Raw genomic sequence first — 22472 nt, forward strand, 5'->3', positions numbered from 1 at the left:
TTCAGGGTCAGAGGTTGAGCAACGGGTCCGAGCAAACCCCCTCGTTAACACGCATGCTCACTCTGAAACCCATAACAATATATAGTCGTGGACAGAGACAGACAGACAGACAGAGAGACAGAGAGACAGGCATTAAAATAGTCTCGTAACACCTTCGGGGCAAGACCAGTAATCATGAAATCGGAAAACAGCTTATTTGGCGTAAGGTGTGGACAGATTTTACCTTTCAGTACTCATGCTCTTCCTCTCGGAGTTCCTGTGAAGCAACAGATACTTATAAAGTTAGCAGTTCAATCAAAGTTACATTGTACCGTGGGCCTTTTGAAAGTAGCAGTGAAAATGGCAAGTAATAAGAAAGGTGATTATCCTCTTGGAGAATAAAATTGCTTGAATGCAGTGCAAAATGGGCAGTTGTAATGCATACAGGTCAAAATGTTATATCAGGAGACAGGTAAAAATGTAATGGCATACGAGAGTGAATAAAAAACTTTTAGAGTTACTTTTAGTTCTAAAAAGTATGGAAGTAAAAACAAACACCAAAAAGTATGTCAAATTGTGGAAGACTTCAATTGCCGACAAAAAATTCACTTCTTAGGCAAATCAGGTTGGCCTGTTCTGTATTACCATCTGAGCAAATGGCACATGATGCCAGCCGGAATCCCAGATTCAAATCCCGTATATTGTGGTGATTTGTCCGTTGTCTACCAGTATCATTGTAACTTGTGTAATTGGCTGAAATGTATATGTGACATCTTTTCTGATTCTGATGTGCCATCATCATCATCATCATCATCATCATCATTCGCCATCCAAACACAGGATAAGGCCAATTCATGCAATCATTAAGTTACAACAAATAATCCCAAAGAGTAGAAGGGATTGAGCAGAAGAAGATAGACGATAACACCCAATTGGTCAGTGGTGTGACCAATGTATGAGTGAATGAAGATGACATAGCGACAGCCACTCAACTTCCACTTATTGTAGTAGCTTGTTGCCAAGATCATCAAAGTTGTCCACCAATTTCAATGCAGCGCTATCGATGGCAAAGGAAGGGGTTTTCAAAACTTTGAGGAAAGCCTGGTTGATGCAAAAATTCTGTTTGAATTTGACTGATTGTTAAGCCAAAGTCAGCCGTAGTTGCTGAAAATATATTGAGAGTTTGCTGTAAATCTGAAATTTTACATCAACCAATCTTTCATCATGGGTGAGTGTTACAGAGTGGCGGTGCTGCTGAAGCAGGTTTTTGGCAATGGTTATACTGGGTAGTTTGCCATTGCCTTCCCTGCAGTAGTTATGGCAGGAATTTCGAATTTGTTAATGGTACCGGTGATAACTCACCTGCTCTTTTCCAAGGGCAGCATGTGATCTTTAATGTCCAGCAACTAATGCGGGGAGACGGGTCACCCAGGTTGACGTCCCTGAGGGACAGCACACACATTGATGAATCACTCTACCTGTGAAACATTCGGATGGCAGTTTATAGCTGGGCCGAGATTCAAACCCATGCTAGATGGCTGAGATGTAAGTGTGCAAACCTCTAGGCCATCCTGACATCACATGTGCTTAATAAGTGACACCAAATGACTAAAATGTAGCTGAGTGGGTATAAATACAGTGCACCTTCTGAAAATGTAATTAGGTGATGTATAGGTGGCAAAGTACAAGACATACTCAGCAGCAAATCAAAGATGCAATATGTATTAAGGGCCTGAAAGAAAGATGACAATGCCCCAAAATGGTACACTAGTTTTAAAGAGTGCAAGGTTAAAAAAAATAAATTATATATACATATTATATATATAAATTATATATATATATAATATATATATATATAATTATATATATATATATATAAAACATATATCTGACAAATACACTGACCTTTCCAAACGTGTGGCACCTATCCCAAGGGAAATGGCAAGGAAATGTCTAGCTGATGTTTCTGAGAAAAGCATTGCAAGAAGTGCCCTCTGCTCAAACAAATCTTGGCAAGTGTTTATATCCAGGGATTTCAGCAGTTTCTCCGTAACCTTCCCAATCCCTGAGACCTGGATAAAAATATTTATCATTTTTAAGGTACATTATGAAGACATTTAGATATCAAGCCATATTTTAATTTTTGCACCCATGTGACACAAGCCATTTTGACCCATCACACAACATTTTGCTACCTCGGAGACATGCTGAATGGAGAAGGTGGATCAGGCTCGGCAACGGTTGCTAGAGTGAGATGTGCATGGACGAAGTTTCGGGAAATGAGTGGCGTGCTGACGAGGAGGGGAGTGTCGTTGAAGCTGAAGGGAAAGGTGTATGCTGCATGTGTGAGAAGTGTTATGATTTATGGGAGCGAGACATGGGTAATGAACGTAGAGCAGCAACAAAGGTTGGAAAGGGTGGAAATGCGAATGGTTTGGTGGATGTGCGGAGTTGAGAGAGAAGAAGACAAATGATGAATTGCGAAAGATGATGGGAATATTGCCTGTGATTGATGCTGTGAAGAGGAACAGGTTGAGATGGTTGGGTCATGTGTTGAGGAAGGATGAAAGTGACTGGGTGAGAAGAGTGATGGAAATGAATGTAGAAGGAAGTAGAGGACGGGGAAGACCGAGAAAGACTTGGCTAAAGATGGTGGAAGAAGAAATGCGGGCAAGGGGGTTAACAAGGAGAGATGCAGAAAATAGGGCAAAATGGAGAAGATTGTCATGGGGACCGCAAGGCTAACCCCCGCTCTAGCAGGGAAAATGGCCTTATAATGCCTGTTGTTGTTTGTTGTTGTGACACAAGACACAATATAATGATAAATATCTGCTGATAAAGCTGTCGTCAGACAAATCTTATTATGTTAAGTATATTTACCTTCCCTCTCCAAACGAGTATTACTTTGCTGGTCATAAGATTTGTTAAACAGAACTAAATAAGTATAAACAAAGGAACTGTCAAAAATCCATATTGATGATAAAACATATAGATCTGAGGTCAAAACCATCAACTTTAACATACTTTTGTCATAAAAACTTTTCTCCAAGGCTGTGACTCACCTTTCTGGTGGGAAGTTCCTTCATGAACTGGTGAATGGCAGCTTCATTTGGTGGAAGGACAAATTGGCCATTTGGTTTCTTTCTGTCACTGCACACCTTCGCCAAAAGCATGTTGGGAGCAATTCCTGTGAAATGAAGATAATTTTAAAAATCCATCACTCGAGCAAAGTCGATGGCACGCCATCGGAAATCCCCGCACTTACCACCGAAAGCAAAGTTTAAAAACAGCAAAAGTTCCACCCGAAAAACCCAATATCAAATTTTGAGTAAATTGTTTCCCCGTTTTGATCCCTGTGACCCCAAGTCCCCACCTCCTGGAGCATGGACCGGGGGTCAAATTCAAAAAAACGTTTCATATTTATTGTGTCCCCCAATGCTGATTGCATATACAAAGTTTCATTACAAAATGTATATTAATATGCCTGTAATTGCAGTTTTGGTATTTGACCTTTTGACCCCACACCAAGGGCCAGGGCCAAAATGATACTACTCTTGGACCTTCTTGACATGTGGTGATCATAACTACCAAGTTTGGCGAATTTCTGCCCAACCACAGGCACGACAGACAGACAGAGACAGACAGACAGCTGATTACAATATCGCCTCGTTTTCTTTCAAAAAGCTGCACTAAATATTGCTGCATTTATTACCGAGCTGTGTCTGTAGCCAATGACGTACAGCAAATTTAAATTTGTCAATACAGTACATCTATAAATAAAAGGCAAAAATCTCCCTCTCCCTCTCTCTTTGCCTGTATGTGTTCTATGCACGGCCACATATTTTAAGTTACACACTCCAAACTTGAGTTACAAATACAACTTTATGTTGGAGGGGGAGGGGGGGATAACATGGGCTATGTGGCCGCAGCCTCACGTGGAGGTGTGGGGAGCCGGGGGTGGGGTGTAAATTCTCTATGTAAATGTGTGCCAAGTATCGCTACCTGGTGATGGTGGCAGAGGGTATTACAATTTCCTTTCTTACCTGGGCAACACTGAGGTTAAGCACTCTACGCATGGGTATATTTGTCCACATCTACCCCTTCTCCACTTCCCTTCCCTCACCTTCCCCCCCCCCCCCCCCCCCTTCACCCTCCCATACTCCTAGCCTTCCCCTTCCCTACACCTAACCCTTCACTTCACATTCCCCTTTCTCCCACCTCTTCCCCTCCACCCTCCCCGGGGAACGCCGGGTACTTCAGCTAGTTTGTAATAAATATCAATGTGTGATAAATGCAAAACACATATCCTAACATCAAGGTCACCAAGAAAGGAAACAACGGTACCTAATATAAATAATTACTGTATAAAGAAACCAGAGACAGGTGCGACATAATTCAAAGAAAAACATTCCACGAGGCAGTATTTCAGAGTGTGGAACAAGTCAAGGCAATTGAAATCTGGCCAAAAAGGCAACCAAAGCAAAACCTCCCATTCCCAGGACTGTAGTAGGACACAGAAGTTTTGCTTTGTTTCTCACCAATTACTTTACTTTCCTCAAATCCAGGGACACAATTTGATGCATTATTATGGTTCCCTGAGGGAGGCATTAAGTGTTTAGTCTTGGTGTCCGTGGGATCCTGCTTTTTGAAGAACAAGCCAAAAAAATATTAATTGGGTTTGGCCAGAATTTGAATCGAAGCGAGAATCATACCCCGAGACCACCAAGGTGTTATTTATTGTAAATTTTTGTTTGAACACAAATGTGCACTTTTTTATCACCCACATTTGTAATCTGTGGCAGATCTATTACAATGACTTTTACCATTCAATTATGACCCCCAGCAAAGACTAGATGGCATTCATGGAATAATTACCCTGTGCAGTTTGGAGAAGGACTCTTGTGAGCCAACTCTTCTGTTTTTTTTTTTTGTTGTTTTTTTTTCTTTGATCCAATATGGCTGCCAGACCAGGGACCGATAACGCCACTTTTATCAAACTATATTTCCCATGGGTAGTTGATCAAATAGTTAAAGTTTCGCATTGATGGGTTAAGCAGTTTCATATAAGAAGATTTTCAAAGATTTTGCTCAGATCCAATATGGCTGCCCAACCACATGAACTATGACATCATAAATTTACACTCTAGCTCCAAATGGATAGGGGATAAGGTCTTTGGAGTTTTGTGTTGATTGGATAAGGTTCGTTTTTCTATCCAAGATGGCTGCCAAACCATGTGACCTATGACATCATCATTTTCACATTATATGCAGCAATGGAGTTAGATGATATTTGGTAAGTTTCAATTTGACAGGTTCAGCTGTTTCAGAGAATTTTTTTTTTTTTCCTTTCATCCAATATGACTTCCAATAATGTGACATATGATTTATTCGTGAACAACATGGTATCCCCAAGGCTTGGGGAGCATGTGTGTGAAGGTTACCTCGATGTGTCCAGCCTTTGTGGAGAAGTGGATTTTTGAAGGTTTTAGGTTAAATTCAATATGGCTGCCAGACCAAGTGACCTATGATTTATTCATGGATACCCTATATGGGGAAGTTTCACATCAATTTGGTCAGCCGTTCTGGAGAAGAGGATTTTAAAAGTTTTTATGTTCAATCCACCATGGCTGCCGGACCACATGATGTATGATATCATAAATTTAATTCTGTCGACCAAATCCTCCTTAGGTGACCCTCAAAGTTTTTGATACTGATCAGATCAAGTGTTGTACTTGTCGAATTATGATGTCATAATTAAGGCACTGATGACATCATCATTAACATATGTTGTTCCCCAAGGGGAGTACTTAACAATGAGCCATGTCTCAATTTCTTTCCATGGAGAGGTTTTGGAGATATAGAGGTGGAATCTCCCGCGATGAAGCTATCTCTGAGGGCCTTTCACTCACTCACCGCAGGCAGGTAGGTGGTCTTTCTGTCTTCTACCGACTCCTCTCCGGCCTTGCTCCCCCAGCTCTCTCTGTGCTCTGTCCCCCAAATATTCCTACAGGTCGCACAAGATCTGCCAGCAACCCTCTGATGGTTAAACTGCCGAAATCTCGGCTCTCTGCTCACCTTCACTCTTTCATTCCTCTTTTCTCCCGCCTGTGGAACAAACTCCCACACTCCCTTCAATCCCTCTCCTCCCTCCAGGTCTTTAAAACAGCTGTTCACCACCATCTCTTATCTTCCCCCATCCATAACCTTGATCTTTTCTACCCCCACTAATTCACCCCAGATCCACCTTGTTTGAAATTCCAACTTATTTCCTGGAAATCCTGGCAGTGTCCATATGTTTATACCTCTCCCACCCCCCCCCCCCTTCACATGCCTCCCCCCCTTCACATGCCTCCCCCCCTTCACATGCCTCCCCCCCAAAGCCCTCTCCCTCCCACAGATCTCTCGATGTCTCCATGTCTCTCGGTCCCTGCTCTCAAATGTTGTGTTTGTGTCCTTCCCCCTCTCTCCCCATCTTGTCTACCGCTCCCGATGTTATTTGTTTTATGTGTCTGTTTGTCTTTCTGTGTGATTAATGTTCGCTCTTTCACGAGCCTCGATCTTGTATACAAAAAAAAAAAAGAAAAAAAAAAAAGAAGCTTTTCCTTTTTTCCAAGATGGTGCCCATACCACGTGACGTATGACATCATAATTATTGCTAAAAACTTCTACCGGAGTTGCTCTTATGGTGAAAGTTTTGTGTCATTCGGACGAACAGTTGCCAAGAAAATTAATTTATAAAATGCAGACACATGCGTATGCACGTATGTACATGTATGTACTCAACCAATCGCTTAACCCCGCTTTTCGATTCACAAGCACACAGTAAAAAACCACCTTTAGAGGCCATTTTTCCCCGCAAAGCGGGGGTTGGCCTTTTTCGGGCACCGTGGTTGTTGTTGTTTTTGTTGGTCCCCTTTTTGAAGCAATGTTTTACGGCCGGATGCCCTTCCTGCCGCCAACCCTGTTTGTCGCCTTTTACGACAAACAGGGAATTACCAGTGAACTGGTACTCAATTTGCCGACCTCGGAAGGATGACAGGCTGAGTCAACCCCCCTGGCGTTAATTCAGCGATCGACCGGGATTCGAACCCAGGATCCCAAGCCGGCACCCTAGCCGCGAAGCCAACACCAGGCTAAGCCAACAGTAATAAATCATTTTCATTGAGAAACTAGAACGGCACTCAGTAGAGAACATACCTCCACCTGGTTGGCCCTATCACTCAATGGTGAAGAGTCACTCAAAAAATTATACTCGCTGCATCCGGATACGGATTTTCACCAAAATTGAATCGATTCTTCCTTGTCACACACCCAACTGGTCCAACAAGTTTCGTCCAAATCCATCCATAACATTTTGAGATATCCTGCTTTGTGTCGTTTTTGGCCCTATCTCGGATATCTCCCAATGGTAACAACACACTTATAAAATTAAATAATTCTCATATCCGAATCTATATTCAGATCTGAACCAAAATCGAATCGAATCGTCCTTGTCAGACACCCAACCGGTCCACCAAGTTTCGTCCAAATCTGTCAACAACTTTTTTGAGATATCCTGCTTTGTATCGTTTTTGGCCCCATCTCCCAATGGTGAAGAATCACTTTAAAAATTCTACTAGCCAGATCCGAATCCGGATCTTCACCAAAATCTAATCATTTCGTCCTTGTCACATACGCTACATCTCTGCCAAATTTCGTTCGAATCAGCCCACAACTTTTTGAGATAATTTGTTCACAAACAAACGGACAAACAAACAGACAGACAGACAGACAGGGGTGAGAACATAACCTCCATCCACCTTTGGTGATGGAGATAATGATTCAAAACTATTCTGTGTCACAAAATATTTATGAGTGTAGGTTAGGTGATGTATTGTTCAGTACGATGTTAACGCTTATATACTTATGATTCAATATGGAACTAATTGTTTATACATATACGAGTGTGTAATATTTGTTGAGGCAAAATGTTTATTCTAAAAATATTTACAATTATTATAATGTTGTTGATGGATTTTAAGCCGCGTGAAAAGTTCACCAGAGTTAGATTTATTGGTACCTCGGGATAAAAAACCATCGAGTATTTAGAAGTACGTAATTTGTAAATTCCAAAATATGTAGAGGGAGAGGATTTTGTGAATGTTCTGGTTTGAGTGTATATAACTGAGAAGGCAGTGTGAAAGAGGGAAGAAGGAAAACCAGGCATCATTTGCTTTCCTGTGTGCAATGCCGTGCTCGAGTGCTATAGGTATCACTCGTGCTTTATCATTTCAAATCAACGCAAGTCTGGACCAGATATGCCTGTCAGTTGGACGTCGAATGATTAAAGTACCTTCAGGTTTTTTTCATTCTGCTAGTTCTTCAACTGTAATTTTGAGGTAAGAATCGTTGTGCCTCGAGACATAATCTTGCAATAAACTGTGTAGATCAAAAAGCTGCCTGAGAATTATTTATCCTGCACAGGTTTTTTTTTTCTCCCAGAGGAAAAGCAACCCATATCTGAGTTCTCATGTATTTAAGGAAGAGCGTCAGAAAAGGCAGTGGATATTTTAGAGTGAACGATTCTTCTTTTATGAATTCCACTGCACTTGCAGCATCCTTTTGAACAAGGTGAATTAGCTGGATAGGTCAGAGGTCGTGTATTTGTCTTTGAGTGTTCGTATCTGGATTTTATTTCAATCCCTGCTATAAACTGATGGACTGATACTTCACAGGTCGTACGTGCACACTCTTTCGCAAAAAGTAAGTTATCGTCAAGACCTTGGCTAAGTTAAAAGTTCCTGCCACCCTTAGTCAATCGTCAGGCCTGGCAGCCAGATCAGCCAGGAATCCTTTTTTGACCAGCCAGGTCGTGGCCAAAAGATTCCCTGGCTGAACCCACAAGGGGGAACAATTGGGGCCGTCAAGGTAGTAGTAGTGGCTGTTTAATGATCTCAAGGTGTCTTTTGTAGGGTAGGCAATTGTCAACTTTGGCATTCTGGCACAATAACTGCCCTGACTTCTACTGCTGGGAAAGCAATGGAAAACTATCCAGTATATATACTTCCCTTATCGAGGAATCTGCTTTGCTAGTTCCCAACAACCTGGAAATGGCATGAGATTTATCTCGTTCGATTTAACCGGATGTTTCCATTCCATATGTGATCCATAGATATTGCAGCTTTAATTAAAGATAACATGAGGATAAAACTTTCAGGATGAGCCTTGTAATGCCATGCACGTTTTCGCTTTGAATAGAGCACCTTATGAAGTACGCTGATTACAAATAGAATCATGATGAAAAGCATTCCCTTTACTCACCTGCACTGGCTGTCAGTCTTGTTTTCTGCTCAATGCGGAAGCGGATTTCTTTCACAACCTCATCTGCTGACAGCCCAAAAGTCACGCTTGCTGTGGCTGCCTTTTCATGTGAATTTGCGAAGCAATCAAGCGTCAAAGGTGAGTCAAGCCTGAGTTCAGCGCAGCTCGATTCCTCCTGAGTAGGCACGTCATCAAACAGCTCTGGCGAGCAATTCAAAGGGACGTGGCTCTCATGCTCATTGGTGATGTGTTCAGAATTTGATTCCATGCAGCTCTCTTCAACACTTCCCTTTGCAGTGGGCACCAGTTGTTTCACGTAGTTTAGAGCAGGTTCTGTATCATCATGCATTTCTCCTTCCCTTTCCTGCTCCAGTTTTACTTCAACAACTTGCAAATGTGCACCTTCAGTGCCCTTATCACAGCCTCTGGATAAGATTGAACTAGAGGCAAACGTCCTCCTCTCTTTCGGCCATGTATCTCGATCTTTCAGGTGTTGTGTGATATCAAGGTATGCCTCATCTAAACTCATGCGAACATACCTTGGATCATACTCTGCAAATATTTCACACACCTGCACCAGGAGGACAGCCAAACAGAAAAAATAGACACGAAAGTCAATGACCGCATAAGACAAGGAGACCCAGATTATTGACAGAGAATTGGGGTGCTCATGACAGATCATGAAGGTTTTAATAACTAAGTAACAATCCTGGAAAGATCCCAACTCAGTCACAGGGTGTGCAAATTTCTGCCCAGAGCAGCCATGAAAATCAAACCGACACAAGAAAAGGCATTGCAACAAGATTTTATCCAGTCCACAACCAATTCCTGTTCCATATGGCATGGTATTATACAAAATTGCAAACTTTTGCCAGGCTTAGAAAATGATGAATTGACTTAAGAATCATTCAATTCTTTAGAGGTAAGAAAAAAACCGCGACTGAACTATGGTTCATTTGGAATACAGCAAGTTGCCGATTTACGCCATGCATACGTTACTAAAAACTGCGACGTTATGAGAACCTATGTCATTCGGATACGGTTTCCCATATACATAGTGCGATAATGACGGGATGCGTTGCAGTGAATTTTTTTTAGTCACACGAACATAATCAAAATAAAGATCAGTCACTGCACTGTAGTTACAGGAACGAAGCCTGACATTAACAATACACACACACACACACACACACACACACACACACACACACACACACACACACACACACACACACACACACACACACACACACACACACACACACACATACTTAAACACACACACATATACACACATATAATATTGTTATGTCTGGCGGGTAGTGATATGTAGAGCAGATAGAGCTGCGTAGGTAACATGCTTTGAGGTGTCGCGGTAAGGAAAACTACCCTGTAATAAGTTCATGTGTAGGCGTTTTGTCGGTTAAGATGTATAATTGTGAATCTACCAGGAGGTTCGAGTGATAAGTAGTGTAGGGATTAAGGAGTAGCGCCCTGGTATGTCTCACCTGGTTAGCCAAACCTTTGTCCCTTTTGGCACTGCACACCACTTAGACATTAGTTAGGACCTTTAGTACAACACTAAGTAACGCCCTCCCCTGACATGACTTGGGAAGAGACAAGGCCAGGACACCGCCGATAATGGCCGCCGCCACCTACACCTCCGGACAGGCCTATCCACCTTGAGTACCACGCCCAGGAGGGCTGTGCTCGTTTGGCGCGAATGGACGCGGGAGGCGCGAAGCGGGTCGACAGAGGGCGGGAAGTTACGAGGCTCTGATTGGTTGGCAGCCCGCCAAGGCTGACATCACGGGCCGGCAGATATTAGCGAGTGCCGAACGCCATTTCGGGCAGTTGTGAGTTGGACTTTTCGTGCGCAGAGTTGAGTCCCGGTGTGAGTGGGAGTTGAGAAAGCAGTTGGATCGAGAGTTGTGAGTTGGATCCCGAGTGAGTTACGGACGAGTTGAGCAGTTGCGCACTCATGAGATTCCTGGCCCTGGCAGTTTCGTGAGATCCCTGGTTGCATTGGCTCGCAGATTCCAGTGAGATTTCTAGCAGATTCCTGGCAGATTCCTGGAAGATTCACGGCCTGAGTTGGCCGTCCCGGTGAGATCCGAGTTGGCTTGTCGACCGTGTACGAGGGTCGACCTCGTGGTGATCGGTGCTTGGTGCTCGGTGCTTTGGAACTTGGAGCGAGGCGTGCCGTGGGACGAAAGGAGCCACGTGTTGGACGGCGGCCAAAGCCAACGACAAAGACCAGATGAGACCGAGTTGCGCGTTCACCAGTACATGACGTGTTCTTTTCCTTAATTCAGATTCCCTCGTTTGTATTTGATATCTGGTGTGTGGGATCCCGATTTAGGATATTTCATTACCGGCACATGCTTTTCCTGTCCTTGCTTTTCATTTAATAAACCCTAATATTATTTGCTGTACATACTTGAATGCAGTTTTCCGGGTGATTAATTTAATAGATAAGACTGCAAGGGGTCTCGCCGATCCGCTCCATCCCGCGCGCTTGGGGTAGCTTTTGGTTTTGGAATCCGCCATTGAGTTTTCGCCTCGGGGGCTAAGACCTTCGCAATCGGCATCCGTGACCGCCTGATATTAATCAAAAGCGGTTGCGTGACAATATATACACATACATATATAATACAGTCACGTCAAAAAGTAAGTACACCCCATGAAAAGTTTTGACTTTTTCAACATATTTCAACATACAGCTATTTGATCTTCATTTCAACAATATTGATAGATAAAGGTGATATAATATAACAAATATCATGAAACATTTACATTTTATAGTCCATTGTATAATTTAAATAAACATAAATGCAAATTTCGCATGTGGAAAAAGTAAGTACACCCTTGGCTCAAATAGGTGGTATTGCCCCCTTTGGCAGAAACAACCTCAAGTAGGCGTTTCTTATAACTGTCTACCAGTCTCTGACATCGACTGGGAGAAATTTTTGCCCACTCCTCCATGCAGAATTCTTTCAGCTGAACGATGTTTGAGGGGTTTCTTGCATGCACACCTCGTTTCAAATTCCCCCACAACATCTCGATGGGATTTAGATCCGGGCTTTGACTTGGCCGTTCCAGAACCCTCCATTTCTTTCTTTTCAGCCATTCCTTGGTGGATTTACTGGTATGTTGAGGGTCGTCGTCATGGTGCAAGGTCCACCTTCGGTTGAGCTTCAACTTTCCGACAGATGGCCTCACATTATCCTCAAGCACCACCTGGTACAATGAATAATTCATTGTGGATTCTATGATGGTGAGCTGCCCAGGCCCTGATGCAGCAAAGCTGCCCCAAACCATATAGGCCATGGGCCACATATGGTCCACGAGCATCCCCCCCACCTCTAAACCAAACCAACTTTTTTTGAAGCCCAGAGGCATACTAAACACGATTCCAAATGTTACCAAGAAAAATTTAGGGATGCAATGCCCATTTCGGCTCAACAAAGTAGGGTACCCTCATAATTATGCCGACGCTCTCCGACGTCGACCGAACTTTGACTACTGATTATAATCTTCCACCAGAGGCCTCAAATAGCTCCTATTTCAATATATGATATACCAAATGAAAGATTATGAGCTGTTCTTTTTGAATATGTGGTAAATGAAACTATTGGGACAACTAGTTAAATAAACAGCTCTGCGGAACACAATAATTCAACCCACGACTGCTTCTTCAATGAAATATTGGTATTTATTTCACAATCAGATTTTTTAACATTTATTTACATGGAAACTTTTCAATGTTGTATTAATCTCTTCATCGTGTATTACATTTGCTTTCAGGCGATACCTTCATATTTTTTCTAACAAGAGCCAATCTGAAATAACAGCCATTTGAATGTTTTAGATTCAACGTTTTGGAACGTTAACATGTACTATATTAACAATCCAGTTGCACAGCAATACCTATATTACATAACGTTTTTATATGCATATATACTAAACTGATTTTAAATTTCTTTTGTTGAGAATACAAGATACTAAGCAAACATGTTTATTTATTTTAATCAATAGTTGTGACTCTATCCAATATGGCCATCACATAGTGCCAAAAATCGCTTAACCCTCAAAGCTTTGACAAAGAGAATGTACACATATTCTGCTAAACATGTTTGTTACACACACAATACTAAAAAAACCACACACACACACACCCCTAAACACACACACCTACACACACACACACCCACACACACACACACACACACCCACCAATAAGCCGTTTGCCCGGGTGTGGTGCCCACAGCCATCGGCGGTCACAGACACACAGACATTTCATTTTGAATTATACATATCAAATATAACATAAAACACAGGAACACATCTGGTTAATCAATTACATTATAGACAAATTTGAAACATGGATAAACATGATTTAGTGTTCATTCTATGTCACTGTCTGTTTCATCTCCATCCAGGGTACTGTTCTCAGCCATGAATGCATCATCATCATCATCGTCGTCGTCGTCGTTATCGTCGTCGTTGACTGTACCAGGAGCAACGGTACGGGCTAGATCCGAGAGTTGTGCAGGCAACATAGTTCCGTCATACCACAGAGGTTCGAGATGCTCGTCTGTTTGTGTCCATCCGTGGCCATTGTGTGCCAGCGGAACATCAGGTTTAGGGATATGTGCTCGTTTCCAGATTCCCACTTGATAGTTGACTCGCGCAATGTGCTGAAGCAAGCTTCTTCTACAGGGAGGTAAAGTGGCCATGTCGATGTTTTGTGAAGGCGTTAGTATCTCATCACGAGCACATAGCTCATTTATCCTGAGGAGTCGCAGGTCATCCACTTTTAAAACCCTTGGTCTACCATAGATGGCACATGTGAAGGCTTCAAGGTCATCCAGAAGCTGTGAAGGAATGTCCCAAGTATCACCCAGCTGTGCCAACACTGGAACATATCGAGGGATTTTCAGCAGTGTTTTCATAGGCTTTACTTTTCCTATCCCTCTGAATGCACTTGTTGTATCACAGCCGCAAAAGGCATGCAGAGCCATGAGAGCCGTGCAGTATTCGTGGGAGTAGTTATGGGCCAGTTCTGAGATATTGATCAGCTTCTTTTTATTCCCTGTTCCTGTGTCAAAGAGGACTGTGATATCAGCCAGTCGGTGTGCATAGTGCAATAGAATGAAGAAGACGTCTGTGTCAGGACTTTTCACTCGCACATAGTTGAAGTTCTTGCTTTGAGCATACTCACAGTAGAGTATAATCCTCGAGTCTGTTTCTTCTTGTGATGAGGTCATCAAATCTAATAAGTGTGATGAAGTTGTTGTCCCATCTTCAGATGTCAGCTTATGTGGCACCCCATCACATATCAGTATCACGTTTCGTCCATGAAGCTTTGAGGCATACTCATCCGTTCTCCACAACCTGAGCAACATCTGGATAAATTGAAGTTTGTTCTCGTCATTTGACAGGAACTGTTTCCAGTCTGGAGGCTTCTTGGTCGCTCCTCCTTTGATGATCAATTTGTTCCCAACACCTCTCCTAAGAGTAAGAAACGTTCAATTTCTGCTGGAATTACTATCTGGTTGTTGGTAAGGTCTTGAGCTGTTGGTGGCCATTTGACCTCTGTAGAGTTATTGTATGCCTCTTGTATTGACTGGTGCATTTGTGTGCCGACAAGTGCAACTGTGTCTTCTGAAGCTAATTGATAGGCTTTTCGAACAGCTGAATCGACATTAATTTGAGTATTGTATACCAAGTATGATTGGAAATCTCCCATTTGACAAAATCCCAGGCTCCTTTGGTAAGCATCATATTTCTCGAGCTTCTTCTTGAGGTTGGTGCTCCTGAAGTTGGGATTCGGGTGTGGACTGTCCTGAAGCCTATTGGTGTAGACCTTCAGCAAGACAGATAGCTTCATAATTTTCTTCTCAGCAATAATTTCTTTGTCAACCACTTTTGTCACTTCTGCCATTGCCATCTGGTGAGCTTTTTCTACTTCACGCTGTCTCTCTTGTTCATCAAGTCGATCACTTCGCCATTTTTCAGGGTTCTGTGTGTATCTGTTTCGACATGACCTGTGAAACTTTGCTTCACATGCAAAGAGGTCATGCCCCCTGATGCGTAAAAGGAGAGTTTCATCATTTCGCACCTCTGCTACATCAATGACATGTTTCCAGCCTTCCCGTTCAAAGTCTATGAGGCCTTCGGTTGTCCAGCTGCCTTGGATTTTTACTTTCTTTCTTGCTTCTGATCTGCAGAAGATACAATCAGCATGGAAGATAATGTGATCACTAGATGATCGGCGGGTTGATCGGGATTCTGGCAAAGATGATGTTTCTGCTTCTTTTAAGCGGTTCAGATTCATCGTAAAACGTTGATAGCATTCCCGGTGAAAACCATGCACTTCTTTAATAATGTCAGGTAGTTTTCTGCATGATTCTTCAAGTCGATAGGGTGAATCTTGAGGTTCAGCCATTCTTCTACGCTTGATCTCCTTCAACTTTTCCATCTTCAGTTCCGGATCCTTTACATTCGTCATCAGCTGTATTGGTCCATACTTCAGCCCTGGTACGTGTATGATGCAAATGGGTTCCGTGTCAGATGTACAATGCTTTCGCTTCTTGTGGGATGTCGAAGCCATGGTTAGATGCACGGTTCTCCAAGTATAGATGTCAGCATCGCAGTCTAAGTCCTACTCGCATCTGAAAGTACACATAAAATAAGAATTAAAAAAGCAGTTACTATTTTGCTTAAGTTAATAACAGGGGTTATTTATCCATATATCAAGATATCCATTATTTATAATTAGTATAATCTGCAAATAGAAAACTTAAATATGTAAATTGACAGCAGTTAAACTTAATTAATTCAAATGGTTGTTACCTGTTTTCTTCCATATTGAGGAGAGATCTTAACTATGTATTTAAAACATTCATTTGTGGAAAATGAATCTGAAATGCAACTAAAATAGGCATGGGTTACATATTCATTTCTTTTAGTGACAATCCCCATAGTTGTAGGAGAGGGCACTGTCATGTCACTTTTGGTGGCAAATTTGGATTTTGCTAGCTAGTGACAATTTTTCTTGTGATCTAAAAAGTGAATCAATTAATTACAATGCATATAAAAACATTACGGGATCATGCCGATGGGTATTGCCTGCATAACTGGATTCAATATAGTGCATGTTAACGTTCCACAACGTTGAATCTAAAACATTCAAATGGCTGTTATTTCAGATTGGCTCTTGTTAGAAAAAATATGAAGGTATCGCCTGAAAGCAAATGTAATACACGATGAAGAGATTAATACAACATTGAAAAGTTTCCATGTAAATAAATGTTAAAAAATCTGATTGTGAAATAAATACCAATATTTCATTGAAGAAGCAGTCGCGGGTTGAATTATTGTGTTCCGCAGAGCTGTTTATTTAACTAGTTGTCCCAATAGTTTCATTTACCACATATTCAAAAAGAACAGCTCATAATCTTTCATTTGGTATATCATATATTGAAATAGGAGCTATTTGAGGCCTCTGGTGGAAGATTATAATCAGTAGTCAAAGTTCGGTCGACGTCGGAGAGCGTCGGCATAATTATGAGGGTACCCTACTTTGTTGAGCCGAAATGGGCATTGCATCCCTAAATTTTTCTTGGTAACATTTGGAATCGTGTTTAGTATGCCTCTGGGCTTCAAAAAAAGTTGGTTTGGTTTAGAGGTGGGGGGGATGCTCGTGGACCATATGTGGCCCATGGCCTAATAATATTTCCACCACCATGCTTTACAGTTGGTATCAGGTTCTTGTGGTCAAATGCTGTCTTTGGTTTTCGCCAAACATGTCTTCTGGTACTGTGGCCAAATAGCTCTACCTTTGACTCATCTGTCCAGAGCACATTGTTCCAGAAGTGCTGGTCTTTGCCTAGGTGTTCATTGGCAAACTTTAGTCTTGCCCTGATGTTATTTCTGGACAGCAAAGGTTTCCTTCTGGCACACCTCCCATGTAGATCAAATTTGTGCAGCCTTTCTAATGGTAGACTCGTGCACTTTGACATCAACAGTGGCAAGAGCTACCTGGAGGTCCCATGATGACATTCTGGGGTTCTTAGAGACTTCTTTCAGCATCTTGCGGTCTGCTCTTTTGGCCTGAACTTGCTGGGGCGGCCTGGCCTGAACAAGTTGGCAGTTGTTTGGAATCTTCTCCACTTGCAGATGATCTTCCGGACAGTCGAATGATTGATTTCAAATTGTTTGGAGATCTTTTTAAATCCCTTCCAAGACTCGTAGGCATCTATAACCTTCTTTCTGAAGGCCTCAGAGAGCTCTTTTGATCTCGGCATGGTGACGCCACACACTTCAACAACAAAGAGCAAACCAATCTAAATGTCTGAGGTTTAAATAAGACAGGTTCCTCCAAGATCCTCTCTAACGATGTTCTAATCATTTGCACCTGAGCTGGTGCACCTGATCCTAATTTTAGGTATTTGAAGTAGTGATAAATGTAGGGGTGTACTTACTTTTTCCACATGCAAAATTTGCATTTATGTTTATTTAAATTATACAATGGACTACAAAATGTAAATGTTTCATGATATTTGTTATATTATATCACCTTTATCTATCAATATTGTTGAAATGAAGATCAAATAGCTGTATGTTGAAATATGTTGAAAAAGTCAACTTGCCGCTTCCCCTAAGTATCGTTATTGAATTCCTTGCCATGGTCAGCAAGAAAGTGTTGGATCATGCGAGCACGATGAGGCCGTGCATTGTCATCTTGGAAGACAAAGTTTCCTGGAAAGGCTGCACAAGCAAATGGAAGCAATGTTTCTTCCTGAATGACCCTGTACTTGAACTGGGTCAGGTTTCCATTCAGAACAACCAGGTCAGTTTTGCCCCCTGCATGAAAAGCAGCCCAAACGGTCACCCCACCACCTCCAGCTTGGACTCTTGGCACTATACAATCTTCGTTGTGGGCTTCATGCACTTGGCTGCGCACTTGGACGCGGCCATCTTGACGATAGACCAGAAATCTAGACTCGTCACTGAAGGTCACGTGATTCCAGTGTCCTGGCTGCCATTGACGGTGCTCTCTGGCCCACGGCAATCGGCGCTGGCTGTGTTGTCTGGTCAGGCGTGGCTTTCTCAGGGGACGCCTGCCACGATAGCCTGCTTGAACTAGTTGTTGGTTGACTAGCCTTCTGGATACAGGCACATTTGTCAGTTGCTGCCACTCAGCCCTAAGCCGATTAGCTGACTTGGTACGGCCATTGCAGACTAACCGGTGCAGCTGGCGATCATCTCTCCTTGTGGTTCTGCGTGGATGTCCTGGCCTCGGTATTGGACTAGGGACACCCCTCTGAGCATTTCGTTTCAGGAACTTTGACACCTGACCTTGAGTGATGCCATACTGCCGAGCAATAGCACGCTGTTTCATGCCAGAGTTTCGTAAAGCCACCACTCCATGACAAACAGCATTGTCAAGTTGACGGACCATCTCCAGAGGAAGTGGCAATAACTTTTGCAGACGTGCAGCAGTTGTTTTCCACTAATACAGAACGCAACAACCCTTATATACCCGATTGTGAAGCCAATCGTCAAATGTACCTGTCCTTACATTTTGTCATGCCACCTGTGATATAATCCTGTTATTGACTTCTTGCTGCGAAAGACAATCAGTGACATGGTTCTTTCAACAAAGACATCACCGAAGGGTAAAAGAAACTCACCAGATTGATATACTGAGTTCAGAAAGTAAACCGAAGTCAAGAAAAAAAAAATCCATATTAAATGCCAAGTCTGTATATATATATGTCGAGATCATGCATTTAGTTATGCCTTATCTAATTATTGCTTGCATTTAATCAGTGTTTGCTTTTAAAAGAAATAGGATTAAGCTTCCTATGATCCCTCTTGCTTTGAATTATGCTTTACTGTCCAAGTGTAACAGAGATACACTCCCTCGCGAAAACACGTCTTTCTGTCCTTGACCAAAAGCCGGCATGAGAAGATAAGTCTTTGGAATGTCTCTATGCTCCTTCTCCCACATCCTTCCCTTGGCTCATGCCAAATAAGATGGGACAAAGGTGGGAGACTGAGGAGGCCCGCTCTGTCTCTTAGTTCCACCATGATGAAGCTTGCCAAAGTCAGCGGAGATCCTTATCACACTCTGCAAGTATATAAGGAGGGACTTTCTGTAAGGAACCCAGGAGTGTCTGGGTCCATGCTGTTCAATTGAATTGTATGCCCCTTTCACCCTCCACAGCGCTGTGTAATTGGTCTTTCAATAAATGCTTGTTATTCCCTGAACTCAAGTTGTGGAACCTGGTTCTCCGCCCGACATATATACAGACTTGGCATTTAATATGGAATTTTTTTTTTTTCTTGACTTGGGTTTACTTTCTGAACTCGGTATATCAATCTGGTGAGTTTATTTTACGCTTCGGTCATTTCTTTGTTAAAAGAACCATGTCACTGATTGTCTGTCAATATAAGGATTATATCAGTCAATATAAGGATTTCTTGCTATAAGCAGCAAGAAGTCAATATAAGGATTATATCACAGGTGGCGTGACAAAATGTACGGACAGGTACATTTGACGATTGGCTTCACAATCGGGTATATAAGGGTTGTTGCGTTCTGTATTCGTGGAAAACAACTGCTGCACGTCTACAAAAGTTATTGCCGCTTCCCCTGGAGATGGTCCGTCAACTCGACAATGCTGTTTGTCATTTAGTGGTGGCTTTAAGAAATTCCGGCATGAAACAGCGTGCTATTGTTCGGCAGTATGGCATCACTCAAGGTCAGGTGTCAAAGATCCTGAAACGAAATGCTCAGAGGGGTGTCCTTCCTCCAATACTGAGGCCAGGACGTCCCCGCAGAACCACAAGGAGGGATGATCGCCAGCTGCACCGGTTAGTCCGCAATGGCCGTACCAAGTCAGCTAATCGGCTTAGGGCTGAGTGGCAGCAACTGACAAATGTGCCTGTATCCAGAAGGCGAGTCAACCAACGACTGGTTCAAGCAGGCTATCGTGCCAGGCGTCCCCTGAGAAAGCCACGTCTGACCAGACAACACCGCCAGCGCCGATTGCAGTGGGCCAGAGAGCACAGTCAATGGCAGCCAGGACACTGGAATCACGTGATCTTCAGTGACAAGTCTAGATTTCTGGTCTATCGTCAATATGGCCACGTCCGAGTGTGCAGACAAGTGCATGAAGCCTACAACGAAGATTATATAGTGCCAAGAGTCCAAGCTGGAGGTGGTGGGGTGACCGTTTGGGCTGCTTTTCATGCAGGGGGCAAAACTTATCTGGTTGTTCTGAATGGAAACCTGAACCAGTTCAAGCACAGGGCCATTCTGGAAGAAACATTGCTTCAATTTGTTCGTGCAGCCTTTCGAGGAAACTTTGTCTTCCAGGATGACAATACACGGGCTCATCGTGCTCGCATGATCCAACACTTTCTTGCTGACCGTGGTGTAGAGCATATGGAGTGGCCTGCCATGTCCCCGGATATGAATCCGATAGAGAACATGTGGGCAGAATTAACGCGTCAAATCGACAACTTGGACCAGCAGCCTGCCTCTGTGCGTGAATTGCAGCAGGCTATTGTAACTGCATGGCAAGCGATTCCTGTCCAAACCTTGGCAAATCTCATGAACAGCATACGTCAACGTGTACGTGCTCTCCTGAATGCTCGTGGGGGTTACCCGAAATACTAAACTGTAATTTTACTGTCCGTAATCCCAGTCGAAATTTAACTTTTGTTTTTGTTAAAAAAAATTCTTGGCTAATGTGCAAAATAAAGAGATACTTCTGGAAAACGCACAGAAGTTCAATACAGTACTGTCCGTGAATTGAGTTCGATATCAGTTTACATCACTTTCAAGGATCAATTTATTTGCTTCGAAATGTCAAATGTGGTTTTTGTTTCTTTTAAAGGTCACATTAACAAGATCTAGAATAATTTCAACATAATTCCAATGAACTTTTGGTTCTAAGTCATCTTGAAAAGTAAGTTCACCCCCACAAAAAAAAATTCCATATTAAATGCCAAGTCTGCATATATATATATATATATACTGAAACGCAAGAGAAACTTACCACCTTTGAAACCTTTAAATATCAACAATAACACTGCGTGTAGTAAATGTGTGAACTTATTTGTGGACAATCAGTGACATGGTCCTCACTGTCAGACAAAACGGTCACGGATGGTCACTTGAACCTTCAATGGTCACTTCATAGCACAGCTGTTGAACAGCCGTTTTGACTGTCAGTGATTAGCCAAGGGGTACGGGATGATTTTAATGAGCTGCACGTGATGTCTTGATATTGGCTTTAAAAAGGCCAGTGCAAAATGGGCATTTCAATCAACATGCCACGATTGTCAAGGGATCAACGGCAGCGTGCCCTGGGCATGCTGCAAGGGGGACTGAGCTACCGTGAGGTGGCACGTCGCCTTGGCTGTTCACACCAGACGATATCGGCCCTGGTGGACAGAGACACCCTCCACAACTCTGCAGATGACAGACCTCGATCAGGGAGGCCAAGAGTCACCACTGCAAGGCAGGACAGACAGATGGTCCGAAGTCACCTGCGGGATCGATTCCGTCCAGCATCCCGCACTGCGGCAGAAACTCCGGGGCATGCAAACGCAAGGATCTCCAATGATACTGCATGAAGACGACTGCATGACTATGGTGTGACTGCCAGAAGACCATACAGAGGCCCCGTGATGACGGCTGCCCATCACCGCAACCGAAAGAGATGGTGCCAGCAGCATCAGCGGTGGACCTTGGCGCAGTGGAACGAGGTCGCTTGCAGCGATGAGTCAAGGTTCTGTGTGGACAGTCCTGATGGGCGTGAGCGTGTCTGGAGAAGAACTGGCGAGCGATATGCCGATTGTTGCGTGCGTCAAGCCAACAGGTGGGGTGGCCCAAGTGTGATGGTGTGGGCCGCCATATCAGGCTGGTACATGACGCCACTGGTGGTTGTGGATGGGAATCTTAACGCCCAGCGGTATGTGGATAACATCCTGCGACCTCATCTGCTGCCATTCCTGCTAGACCACCCAGAACTGAGAACCTTTCAGCATGACAACGCTCGTCCCCATGCTGCTCGCTTTACCACTGCATTTCTCCAAGGCGAGAACATCAACACCATGCAGTGGCCTGCGCTCTCCCCTGACCTGAATCCCACAGAGCACCTGTGGGATGA

The 22472-nt window shown here is 43.1% G+C and overlaps 1 protein-coding gene across 2 annotated transcripts in view; it reads right to left on the reverse strand.

Moving 5' to 3' along the window:
• The window catches only part of POLK (DNA polymerase kappa), a 106536-nt gene that overhangs the window by 51534 nt on the left and 32530 nt on the right, over window positions 1-22472 (reverse strand). For both annotated transcript variants that reach the window (XM_078781861.1, XM_078781860.1), the window contains 4 exons: window positions 9280-9850; window positions 3042-3166; window positions 1885-2051; window positions 224-256 (listed from right to left, as the gene is read on the reverse strand). In XM_078781861.1, coding sequence (XP_078637987.1) covers window positions 224-256; window positions 1885-2051; window positions 3042-3166; window positions 9280-9850 — 896 coding nt within the window. The remainder of the gene's footprint in view (window positions 1-223; window positions 257-1884; window positions 2052-3041; window positions 3167-9279; window positions 9851-22472) is intronic.

The sequence above is a fragment of the Myxine glutinosa genome, chromosome 7, assembly GCF_964187855.1.
Source record: "Myxine glutinosa chromosome 7, kmMyxGlut1.1, whole genome shotgun sequence".
Lineage (NCBI taxonomy): Eukaryota > Metazoa > Chordata > Myxini > Myxiniformes > Myxinidae > Myxine > Myxine glutinosa.